The 13,068-nt window shown below is 27.5% G+C and overlaps 1 protein-coding gene across 2 annotated transcripts in view; it reads right to left on the reverse strand.

Annotated features, from left to right (window-relative positions):
- Window positions 1-13,068, reverse strand: part of LOC129914147 (homeobox protein homothorax) — a 377,750-nt gene that overhangs the window by 244,457 nt on the left and 120,225 nt on the right. For both annotated transcript variants that reach the window (XM_055993231.1, XM_055993232.1), the window contains 2 exons: window positions 7,710-7,760; window positions 5,868-5,918 (listed from right to left, as the gene is read on the reverse strand). In XM_055993231.1, the coding sequence (XP_055849206.1) occupies window positions 5,868-5,918; window positions 7,710-7,760 (102 nt within the window). The remainder of the gene's footprint in view (window positions 1-5,867; window positions 5,919-7,709; window positions 7,761-13,068) is intronic.

A 13,068-nucleotide genomic window follows, 5' to 3' on the forward strand; every position in this document is an offset into this window, starting at 1 on the left:
TTTTTGTATCTTTCCTTGAGTTTTGTTGTTTAAAATGAAAACCAAAAGACAAAGAGAAATGCTTACTTAATTAGTGATTTGGGTGTGTATATATTTAGCCTTAAGCCACATTCTAGCTCCTGAGCTGAAGGTATATCATCATTATTTTTTACAATTTTTTTTTTTTTTGTTTTGTATTTTTAAGCATCCTCAGCAGTTCAAACGACAAAGTATCTATGATGTATCTTTTGTAATTTTAAAATCGTGGTGGATGTATCTTTTAAAACTATTTGTCCTTAGCTGAAGTATAATTTGTTTGGAATTGAGATATAGATAGACATTAATCGGTTAGTTTGTTTGGGTTTTTTTTTATTTTGTTGCTGAATTGAAGTCGTGACATTAGATTTATGCATACTATGTGCACCACCAGCAGTGAACAGATGTGAATAGGTGCAGTTGATGGTGTTATTATAAAATCAAGTTTTATGGTATTTAAAGTAGGTAAATTCGACAAAAAAAAAAGAAAATAACCAAATCAGCAGAAATAAAGATTGTCCAATTTGTTTGCAACATGTTGCTATAGATTTGTTTGACTTGAAATGTTGTTTTTTTTTTTAATTTTATTTATCACGAAAAGGAATATTAATAAAAAATGGACTATTCATTGTTTTGCAACATGCTGCTAAGATTTTTTTTAGTTAGAGATACATATAACTTTTATCAACTATGACTTTTCTGGGGTGAAATTCACCTAATGAATTAAAACAAGTATTATACCTAAGATTTATGGATATGTTGTAGAAAAAGGTTGCATGTTACTAAGCTTTATTACACTCGCTTGCAAAATGTTGCTAAGGTTTTTTTTTTTAACTAGATATACAAATATCCTTTTCATTTGTATTCTTTTCGGGGTTATATCAGTTCCAGAAAGAGTTGAAAAAGTTATTATCAGATTCAGATACATGTTGCTGATCATGGTTACATGTTGTAAGGCTTTATTAGACTAGTATGCGAAACACATGTTATCTTTTTCAGTTTTGTCTTTTCCGGAGTATATCACTTTTTTTAAGTTAAGGAACATGTTGCAGGTTATCGTATGTTGCCAAACTTTTTTTAAAGCTTAGATATGAGTATAAACTTTTAAACTCAGCATTTTTTAACATTGATGCATGTGAAGAGTTTTTTTTATTTAAGATTATGTGCGATGTAATGTACATTTTCTCTTTGCAACATGTTGCAAAATTTAATTGAAAGATACAACGCCCAATTAACTGTTAGAAATCTGTTATAAAAATACAGAAAGGTGTAAAAAATGAAAAAAAAAAATTGACTAGTAGGGTAAATTAAAATTCCCATAGTTATTGCAACATGTTGCTAGCCACAATATCAAAAGTATTTTAAGGCTTGAAATGGAAAATTCCATACACATTTTCATATAGAAAACTCAATTGCAATCTCATACACTTATATGCAAATATAAAAATTGTGAAATTAAAATAATCATCTATATGAATGCATGTGTCAAAATATCAGTCATTCATCCCCATCATCATTCATCAACAATATTGTGTTGCTAGTGCTTGCTGCTATACTCTTTTACATTTAAAAACCTTTAAAATACTCTCTTAAGCAATTAATATCAATTAAACTTCAAATAATCATGTCTCGTTTGGAATATTTATTAACATATTTAACAGATACGTCATATTAATCATAAATTAAACACAATATCTCCCACTTATATTATTCGTCTCTTCGTAAAGTCTTTTTTGCTGTTAATTTTTTTTTTTTTTTTTTTTGCTTTCGTCTTCAAGTCAGACTATAAAGTCTTAATTGCTTGTACACACATATAAATGTTAAATATATATGTATAAAAAAAAAAAAACTATATCTCTCAATCAAGCGTGACAATGTTGTGATATGAAAATATCACATATACCATTAAAAACAATAACAAAACCAATCACAATGCAAAAATGAATAAAATAATTAAAAAAAAAAAAAATTCAAACATTGTCGTACGTCAATCATTTTATTAAGACATATTTTGTGTGTTGCCGAAATAAAAAAAAATCACTCAAAACTTTTAGTCCTCTCAAGTTAAAGTTGAGGTATATAAAACACACCAGACACCACACATTTTGTTTTATATTATTCTCAAATGTGGGTACAATTATGAGTGAATGTTTAATATCTCAAAATGAGTCTGGATTTTTTTTTTATTTAAACTGTGTATACCACACAACAAAACACGCTCTTGCTCTTAGCAATTATTTCATTAAAACGATATAACAGTCAACTGCAGTGACTATTGATAATTTATGGCCTTTTCCGACGGACGTTCGTGTATCTTTACATCAACGAGCGACCGACGATGGCGGTATTTATTATTATATTGGGATTAATAAGAGAGTGATGCTGGCTTTATAGTATGTTTGGCCTGGTTTTTATTATATGTTATAAAGCAATTTGCATGCTTTTTTACACTATAATATTACACCAATGTTAATTAATCTAAAACGTGTATTAAAACAAAAATTGATTTTTTTTTTTTTTTTTGTTTTGTTTTACACAATATAAAGGTTGTTATAGTACGCATGTGAATGAATAGATTTTAGAAAAACATGAAAGGTTAACAACAGATATTAGTTTTGATTTTTGAAAAACAAACATGACATTAAAATGAATTTCAATAGAAATCTAAAACTAAACATTGAATCCATACATGTCATAAAAAAAAATGTTGTTTAGAGTGAATTTATGGTCAAGAATTTGTTTATAATAATTTTTTGATATCGTGTCACATATCCACAATTTATGTTGAAATAATTCAGGATTTTAAAATCCTATACTATACCATTATAGAACATATAAGTTTTTGGGTCTTCTACTTCTCTACACATTCAAAAATACTTAGAAACGCAATCACAGTAAATATAAATTATATTGGTCCAAACACACACTCTTGTGGTACCCCTTTTTTTTTCTATGCTTATTTCAGTTCAGGAACCCAAAACGTTGGAACTTTCAGGATTCCGAAAAAATGGATTAAAAGAAGGCTGCCTATTAGGTCCGCTTCTGTTTAAATTTCTTTTAGATACAAAATAGGGAAAGCGGAAACAAGGCAAGTTTTACTGAGATGACTAATAAAGTTGCCGAATGAATCAAAACACATTTCTTTTAATTTTCTGGTGATTATTTTCCCACAAAGATTAATCTTATTTCCAAAATAAAATACAAACAAAGTTAGTTCACAGAAAAGTCACCAAAAATGTATTTTTTTTTTATGGTCACTTTTCGTTATTTTTTTTTGTTTTTTTTTTTTTATATATCAACATCCTGTTTTCCGCCAAACAACAAACGGTGCTGACTTCAAACAAAGGCAAATAGTATATAAAAAAAAAAACCTACACACAAAAGTAAATCTCAAAAAATCTCTCATGATCGTCATAATCATTGCCGCCTCATTCATTCACCTGTTTTTATTTTTTTTTTTTTACTATTTACCTATTTAGATGTAGCCATGTAAATTTTGTATTTTTTCTTTTTTTTTTTATTAAATCAACATTTCTTTACGCGCCAAAGAACACCCACCTTTACATTTATTTGCTTTAAATAAAATGTAGAATTGTAGATCTATTTATCAGATGTCTAGAAAAATGAATATAAAAATATAAACAAAAAAAAAAAACTCCATAATAAAAAATCATTATAGACAAGAGGTGTTGCGATTGTGCGCGAAAGCTAATTATCATTAAATTTTGGGAAGTCTCTAAACACAAAAAATTTCCCCCTTTTTAAAAAAAAATCTCATCCATTGTTATTCCCTATATTTTCCACTTTTTTTTTTTGTTGGTTTGAAAAATATATCTAAAATGAAAAACCTATTATGTACTTAATAAAAAATTATAATCAGCCGAGGACAACCCACCATTAAAAATCACCCGTACCCGTAAAATTATACTTATAAACTACTTCTCTCTAATTCGACTAAATACAAAATTACAGGTTTTAGATGCGTCGTGTTTATAAGCAGGCAGGTACCCCACACACACACCAAATTCTTATAAACACAAAAAATTAGGGGACTATCAGTCTTCAATTACTTGCTTGAGGTCCCAAAACCCAAAAAAGTTATAATTAAATGTTTTCGTTCATTATATTCTAACCACAAAATGAAAGAAAAAAAAATTGTAGACAAAAATTAATTAAGCAATGCTCTGCGAAGCATGAAGACTAGTTATAACTCAGGCTAACTCTATATTCAAATCTCCCCACTATTCAAGCTAACCTCCTACGTCCGATCAAAAAACGTTGACGATTTAGTGAATATTTGCTTTGGAATAGTTTAGGAGATTGTTAGAAGATAAATTGTTAAAAAATTCAAATTTATGCTAATTGTTGCTAACGGGGATTGATGATCTTTAACGTTTTTTTAAAATATGAGAATGTTAATTTCATAAGTGAAGATCCTTATTTTTCACATTCACATTAGCAATCCTTTTACAAAAAAAATTCATATCTAACCGGTCTTTATGGTGCAAATCGGTCTTGAATTAAACAAATTTACATTAAAAGATACAAATGTATCTAAAGTCTTTAACCATGGCAAAAACCTTCAACCGATTATATACATATACCGCTTATATGCCAGATTGTGTATGATGTCTTTTCCCATCAGATAGTCAAAAATAGAGACCAATTGAAGGCTAGTAGAAAAAGATATACTTGATTTATCGAAAAAAAAATCGCAAAACTTAAGTTTTAAATCATATTAATATTTTTTTTTTTTGTATCTGTTTGTTTTAATATCAAGTTATAGCCCACCTACTCGTAATAGCTCCATGTGGTTGATTTTTTTTCAAACCAGTTTTTTGTGTTTTGTCTAGATAGATTTTAAATATCTGTAGGTAGACTTATACCTATCTTTTTTTTAAGAGTTTAAAACATCTACAAACTGTATCTATGAATATGTAAATTGTTAGCAATTAGTTTGGCATAAGCTTTCCTTAATTTGTGTAAATAAAAAAATAGAATAACTTTATATCTACTTAAAAGGAGAATTTTATAAATATAGAAATGATGGAATGATGCAAAGTTAAGATAGATTTCTTTTTTTTTTTATACAAAACAAAATATTTGAATATATTTTTATTTTATTGTATAATATCTACCGCAAAACGGTTTTATGATAACGTGTTTCGTTTGACGTAGGAATTCAAGTCAACAAAATGTTTTTAGAAAAGGTTAGCATTTAATTTCCATAAACCCCACATAATAACACCAGAAGCCTTAAAAGTTTCCGCTTCAATTAAATTTCTAATCTATTTTCAAAGGTGATTGCAAAGGTAGCAACATGTTGCGAATCTATTTTTCATGGTTGAAATTTATTTTTTGTTAAAAAAACTGAATTGATGGAATCAATACTACAAAGTTATATCTATATTTTTCAATTTTTCTGATATCAAGCAACATGTTGCTGAAGTATTGTTTCTATTTTTTAGAGTTCATTTTGAAAAAAAAAACCTATTAAACAGTTTGCGAAGAGGTGTAAGTCAAGATAAAGAGTAAAAAAACACGATAAATGATTAAATCTCTATCTTGTGTTAAGCAACATGTTGCTAAGCTACCTTACATTGTTTCTTTTAAAGATTAAATGAAAAAAAAAACTCTTTAACTACAATTCTAGCTGAAATTAAACCATAGTTCCACGTTTTTAGGTGAAAATTCTCTAGAAACAATAACTATCACAAGAAACCGTTCCGCAACATGTTGCTTCAATAGAAATTGATACAAACGAGGTTTTTTGAACCCCGATATTAAAATATAAACCCTTGTGTGATATAAATACTTAAAATAATAGTTAAAATGGATAAAAATATACTTACTTTTTCTAATTCTAAGAGGTGAAACCGAAGTACTTGTATTGCTTGCACCATCTGGAAATAAATAAAAATAAATAATTAATTAATTTTATTATTTTGTTTTTTTTTCCTAATACAAAACAAAAAAAAAAAAAACCAAACTGGATTATCCATATTTTAACCATAAAAAATGAGCCACTCAACATAATGATGATGATAGATAACACATTTTAACTTCCACATCCTTTACTCATAATATTAAGATGTCATATGTTCATTGCCAAAGCAACCAAAACAAGCCAGATGACATTTACGACAGCGCAGAGAGCAGCGCCCAAAAACACATTAACATGTGTGTCATTTGTACTCGTTTTTATTTTTTATTTTATTTTATATTTTTTAAGTGTAGTTTAATACTGTTGAAACCACAACTCAACAAGACTCAACCCACATATAAGCAACAAAACTCTCTTCTACACACATGAATTATATACACAACAAGTCATCCGGATGGATAGCAAAGTATAGAACCAATAAAATAAGAAAAAAAAAGATACAAAACGAACATAAAATAAGAGTGGATTTGATTTATGACTTTTTGTAGTATTTTATGAATGAAAACTCATAAAAATTTAAACAAAAAAATAAAATAGTAATAATTTTTGTTTTAATTCATAAAAAAATGTGTCACAAAATTATTGAGAAACAAAGGTTTGTGTCTTTACTTTTAAAAATAAATAAAATCTAATAAAAATAGATACAACCTGTTAACAAGGAATTAATTTCACTTCCTCATTTTTGTATTGTTTTTTTCATGTTATTTTCTACTATCAACACAAAGCTATACACATGATTATGTGCATTGCAACATGTGCTAGCAACAAAACCACATATAACACAGATTTAAAGAGTTAATCTAATGAATCATTGTGCAGTGTGCTTTGTGGTTTTGTGTACACGCATTTGTACACAAAATTGCTTCACTTCAAACTCAAAAAAAAAAAAAAAAAAACTTCTTCATTGCATCCAAATGCATCCATTGACTCCGGTTAAATGTATCTATGCCACAATAAAACAGCATTTAATGTGTAATTTTCACCAAGGCTAATGTTGCTAGCTATATTACTGCGTGCCGTTTGAATCATTCAAATAAAAAAACAACAACAACAAAAATCAAAACAAAACACAAAGTGAATGGCATCAAAAAGTAAAAAAAAAAAATTATATTTGCAAGGAGACAAAAGCCTGACTATATTGTCATACAGTTGAAAGGCCGATCGACAAGTATTGCTGTTGCAACAAAAATACAACAACAACAAAAAATGTTGCTGAGATTCCTGATAGAGACTCATCTGGTTCACAAGTCTTTTGTAGTCGTTTTGTATGTTCTTTTTTTTTTTTTTTTTTTGCATTTTCATTGGCATTGTTTTAATGGTAGATTTGGTATGCTTTTGCAAATGTTCAACAATAAAATAACCTAACAACTCTTTTATAGTACAGAGGAGAAATACAGATACATCGTATCTTTCAACTATAATTTTTTTTTTTCAATATCACCGCTCTGGTGAACCTGCTTTACCTCTTATTATACATTTATACTATCTACTCTTATGGATGTGAAGTTTTATAAAATGTGAGAAGCTGTAGATACATTATAGTGACCAATTGTTGTCACGAATTAAAAATAAAACGACACAATGTTTTTTTTGGGGTGATTCGCTTCATATGCGACGACATTGAACTTCATGATATTGTGGTTTTGTTTGTAAAGGCTCATATTTTTTTTTAGGTCAAGGAGGATAAAATATCAGTTTTTGTAATTTTTTTTTTTTTATTCTTTGTTATAGTAAAAATGTATATACTTACAAGTGAATCTACTTCGGGATCCGCTGTGTAGTAGGGTTTTTGTGATCTTATCTGAAAGGAAAAATTTGTAAAAAAAAAATACAAAAATTAGTTTAAAAATATAAATCTTTGAATATTCATTTAAGAATTTTTTTTTTAATTAAAAAAAAAAACTTTGTACATCATTTTTTTTTTCCATCAACAAGGTATCTACTATATACGTTCCATCATTCATATATCTACCTTTATAACCTACACATAAAAAAAAAATAAATACCAAAAACCGATTATAATAAATGTTCATTTCGAACTTGCGGACTCAGCGGGAGGTTAAAATTTTCGCTTTGCGTCTGTCTTTTTTTGTACCACAAAAAACAACAAAACCAAAAAAAAATAAAATAAAATCTTGTTTTATCTTTTTTTTTTTGAATTTTTAATTTCATATACAAAAAAAGGTGTATCTTTAGCCTTTCTTGATTTGTGAAAGAAAAAGATGTGAGTGTTTTTTTTTTATTTTATTTTGATTTTGTTTGTTGGTTGAAGATGATCATATTACAATATGGGATGAGAATAATCATATGGTGGTGTATTCCCCACGCATACAAAACCAATTTATGCAATTTTTTTTTTTTTTTTAATTTTTGGTTTCGATTCTTCTTTTTAAGCGCAGCAATATTGGGATTGGAAATGTTTTTTTTTTATCAGACCCACCTGGATGAGAATTAAAAATGAATAATCAAGATTTGTTCTCTTGTAACCTCGAAGACGATATTATAATTTCCAATTAGTTTTTTTTTCTTTTTTTAATTAATTTTTTTTTTAACAAAAGAGGGTTTTTTTGTATTGTCCTTGGGGAAATATATCCTGCTGTTTATGGGAAACAATTGAATTTAAGAAACAAAAGTTTTTATTTCACAGTAAGGCTTTTAAAATCCAACAATTTTGACTGAATTTTCCTACTAACTATACGCAACATGTTTATAAGTGTCCAATCATCTTTTTTTGAATATAACTTTCCAAAAACCTGGTTGAAAAGGATTTATATATCTTTCATTGTACCAAATTTAGCATTTTGCTAAGGAAAATTTAATAAAATATTCCAGCAACATGTTGCAGAAGACCATGTTTGCCAAAATAAATTGAGAGGACACATTTTGGACCAAATTTATCATTTTGCTAGTGAAAATATAAAAAAAAATTCTAGCAACATGTTGCACAACATTTTTTCTTCGTAATAAAATAACTAAATATCCAAAAAGATACATTTACTTTAATGAAGTTTTTTTTATTCTTTTTTTGTAATTTATTTTAACCAAAAAAAGATCAAATTTGTCATCCCAATTTGTTTGTAACCAAATCGTCTTTTCTTCTGAATCACTCTTTTACATTGATTCTTTGCCACTTTGCCACCCAAGCAGAACACAAAATAAAAAACCACACATATACTCATCTCACACCATCTCGTGTTCTTTAAATCATTTTTTGGTTCTTTTAAATTTTATACCACAACTGAACACAAATCCTTTTCCTCTCTGTATAATCACCCTGAAAACCCAGCAGGGAAGCTGAAAAACTTATCACACAAAATAATATAATGACTGCATCTCCTTTAATAACAAAAAAAACCAAATGGAGAGAATTAAAGAAAAAAAAACCTAACAAGATACATTTTTAAGTGTCGTTTAAAAATAAAAACCAATTCGAAAAAAATCCCAAATAAAAAAAAAAAAAAAAAAAAAGATGATAGCATACTGAGAAACGAACTGAGGCTGAGAGTATTACAATTTTATGACTTTTTCTCCAGATTACTCATCCATCATTAATGTATCTCTGAATGCAGAATTATCTTCGTTATGGTTTTTTGGTTCTTTTTTTTTTTTTTTTTGTGGTGCATCTTAAAGATATTTTATAGTTTTGTTATTTGTATTATTGCGAAATGGATTTTCGTTTTTTTTTTTTTTTCAAAGAACCAAGTAGGTGGTATTTAAATGAGTCAAAATCAGGAAATAAATTGTATCATTTTTTGAAAGTGACCAAGACAAAAAAAAAGTATCTATTGATTGAAAAACTATAAAAGATACACACAATCTATCTCTTTTCTTTTTTTGCCAGCAATGGCGTGCGACAACAACTTATAAAGAATTTTACCATCCACCATCACCAAGGGCAAACATAAAAATATAAACCAAAAAAAAAATAAAACACAAAAAAAGATCACATCCCGCAGCATGATCGGTAAAACCCTAAAACTAAATTAGCAAAGCACGCGCATCTCACTCGCTCAAATGGGGCTGGGCACATCAATCATCTTGTCAAAGTCACTCTATACGTGAAACTCTCTCTCAAAAACCGATGATTATAAGGTTTGTCTGGGATGGTTATAAGTCCAAGTCGAAGAGTGGGGATCATTTTTGATTATGGGGATTGAAAATGGATATAAATGCCCAGATGTATAGATGGATGGATGGCTTGGGTTTGGAGATGGATGGAATTTTTGTTATTTTATTTTTTTTTTTTTCTCAACATTGTTCCAAGAGGGCGATACTTGGGGTCCTGAGAAAACGCCCTAACATGACCCCTTTCGATATATATATATAAATAATATTATGAAGACTAACTAACAACCGATCATTAAAAATCAGCCTTCGTGTTATTGGAGAGTATCTATGGGATATTGAACAAGATACTTTAATATTTTTTTTTTTTTTTTGTATAAACTTGTTTTTGGACAGATGTATCTTTTACCTGTTATTAGTAAAAAAAAAAAAAAAAAACCGCCATATTTTTATTTCGACTTTGAAGTTCAAATGCAACATAATAATAATGGCGTATCTTAAATGCACAAGCGTAAAATTCATCATTTTCGAAATTTCATTTCAAAAGATACAAATTAAAAATGTGCAATTTCATAAAAGAAAAAATACTACGAATTTAAAGAGAGAAAGAAAGAGCAAGGTACTGCTGAGTGACGCGCAAACCATATAATTTTTAATGTGGCTGCAAGAAGAGGTTTTTAAAATCGAATAAATCATTGTAACAAGTAAATTCACAGCATGAGACATGGCTATAAATAAACACCCGCTCTTACTTACTTAAAATAAATTTAAAAATAAAAAAAAAAAATGTATCTAAAAAAAAAAAATTAGAATATTAAAAATACACCCAAAAGATATATACTAAGTGACAGAGAGTAAAGATAGATACACTTTCTCCCCCAATACCTATCTATACTACTATGTTTTTCATCATCAGGAATGATGTGTTTTAATTTATTTTTATTTAATTCTCCTGCAAGATTAAATATAAAAAAAAAAAAACAAAGAAAGTGTGAATATCTATTTATCTATCTTTTTGTGTATCTTTTTTTTTTCTAAGTGCGAGTGAAGTTTTACGATTTATCCCCACACAGAATTCGCATTTTGTTTTTTTTTTTTTTTTTAAACTTTGCCATGCATCTTAGCCACCATTCAAAAGAGAGCTATTTTCATAAAGTATCTATAAATGAACATCGACAACGCACATATGTTTGTTTTTGTATTCTATATATCTTTTTATTTATATCTATCTATATCTTTTCTATCTGTGATGTATCTTAAGATGATTTAAATTTAGATTCGTAGAAGAAGAAAACAAATTTTTTTTTTTTTTTTTTGTTTTTGGTTTATTTTTTGTTTGCGTTTTTATATAAAATATTGTTAAGTGCCAAATGTGCTGGCGTGATGCGTGGGTGAATTGGATTTGTCGCGTTGTAGCATGTCGACCAAATGTTTTTCACATTTAATTTTTCTGATGAAAACTAATTCCCTCTCTCTGAAGTTTCTTTCTTTTTTCATTGAAATTTTGTATGAACTCGGGTTTTAAGTGTTGCCAATTTGTTTTGAATATTTCCAGAAAAAAAAAATATTTTTTAAGTAAAAATAAAAAAAAAATTTTTTTTTATTTTGGAGATTTTTGTTTTGACATTTTTATTGGTCAATCCTTAAACATTTTGGGTATGCATAAATCAATTCTGCCGAATTTTTATGTTAAAAATCATGTCTTCTTTGAATTTTTATTTAATTTTTTTTTTTTTTTTTTTTTTGAAAAAATAGAAAAACCATACTTGGCAACCATAATATAACCCGCATTATATCCAACAATTTTTGTCATGGACACACAATAAAATAAAATGTATTTCCCTTGTGTTTTTTCTTATTGACGAACATGAAGACGATGTTAAAGTTTTGGCTTTTGGAATTTTTGTTACTTTGTTTTCTATTTTTTTTTTTTTGAAAATCGTTTGTGAGGGCGGAAATTCTAGTAAAGATGAATATTGTCACAAGGAAATTTTAACAATTTTAAGTGGATGTTGATATCTTTAATTATATTTTTTTTTTCTTTCCATAAACACACTCAAAGGAAATCTCGAAATTAAAAAAAAAAAAAAAAAAACAATTTTTATCTTTAGCATGTGATGTTCTAGACTAAATCTAAAAATATAAACATCCATACACTTAAAAATCAATAAATACGAAGGTAAGTCATAAAACCGAAAAAAAAATCCCAAAAAAAAATATATGTTTTGAAATCATAAAAATAAAATTATATTTTGATTTCTTATCGTTAAATCCAAATAAATGCGTTCTTGAATTATGATATTAATTTTTTTATAGATCACACAAAACAAAAAAAAAAAAAATAAAAATGTAACAAGTTAAAAAATCATTTCAAGTATTTTTGGATTTTATGAGGAGGTCATAAAGTGATAAATTAAAAATGTAGTTAGTAAGTGTTAATTGCTTCATTGCGATTAGGTTAATCCACTCTTTTTTGATTTTACTATCGTTTTGTTTTTCACAATAAACAAGTTTTTTATTAGAATTCAAGTATTTTATAGGCCTAGCAACAAGTTGCTGCAACATATTATTATTCTAAAATGTTGGAATGGTGCTGTTTTCATATGAAATCTGCTGAAATCTATGCATTTTTGATAAATACACGAAGCAACTTGTTGCTGCAACATTTGTTTACTGAATATACATCGCTGTTTTTACTGAAATTTTGCATATATTTCTTTGCAAATGGTTCATGGGGTCTGAAAAATTGGCAAACTTTAGATTAGGTATGAAAAAAGTTATGATAAATTCAACAAATGTTGCAGAGTGTTGAAAGGGTCTTGGGTCAATAAACATCTTAAGAAAAATAAATGCAGTTCTATCAAAAATGAGAACAGCAATGCCCCAAGTGTTAGTAAATAAGTTTTTTGGAGCTCAGAAGGAAAGAAGAATATTGATTGTATTTGATGTTGCTTGAAATGTTGCTAAGCTTTATTCTCTTGTAGAACATTGTTTAACATGCTTTTAATTCAAGTGCCAATTAAAAATAATGATTCTTATCTCAA

This window comes from Episyrphus balteatus, chromosome 3 (assembly GCF_945859705.1).
Source record: "Episyrphus balteatus chromosome 3, idEpiBalt1.1, whole genome shotgun sequence".
Taxonomy (NCBI): domain Eukaryota; kingdom Metazoa; phylum Arthropoda; class Insecta; order Diptera; family Syrphidae; genus Episyrphus; species Episyrphus balteatus.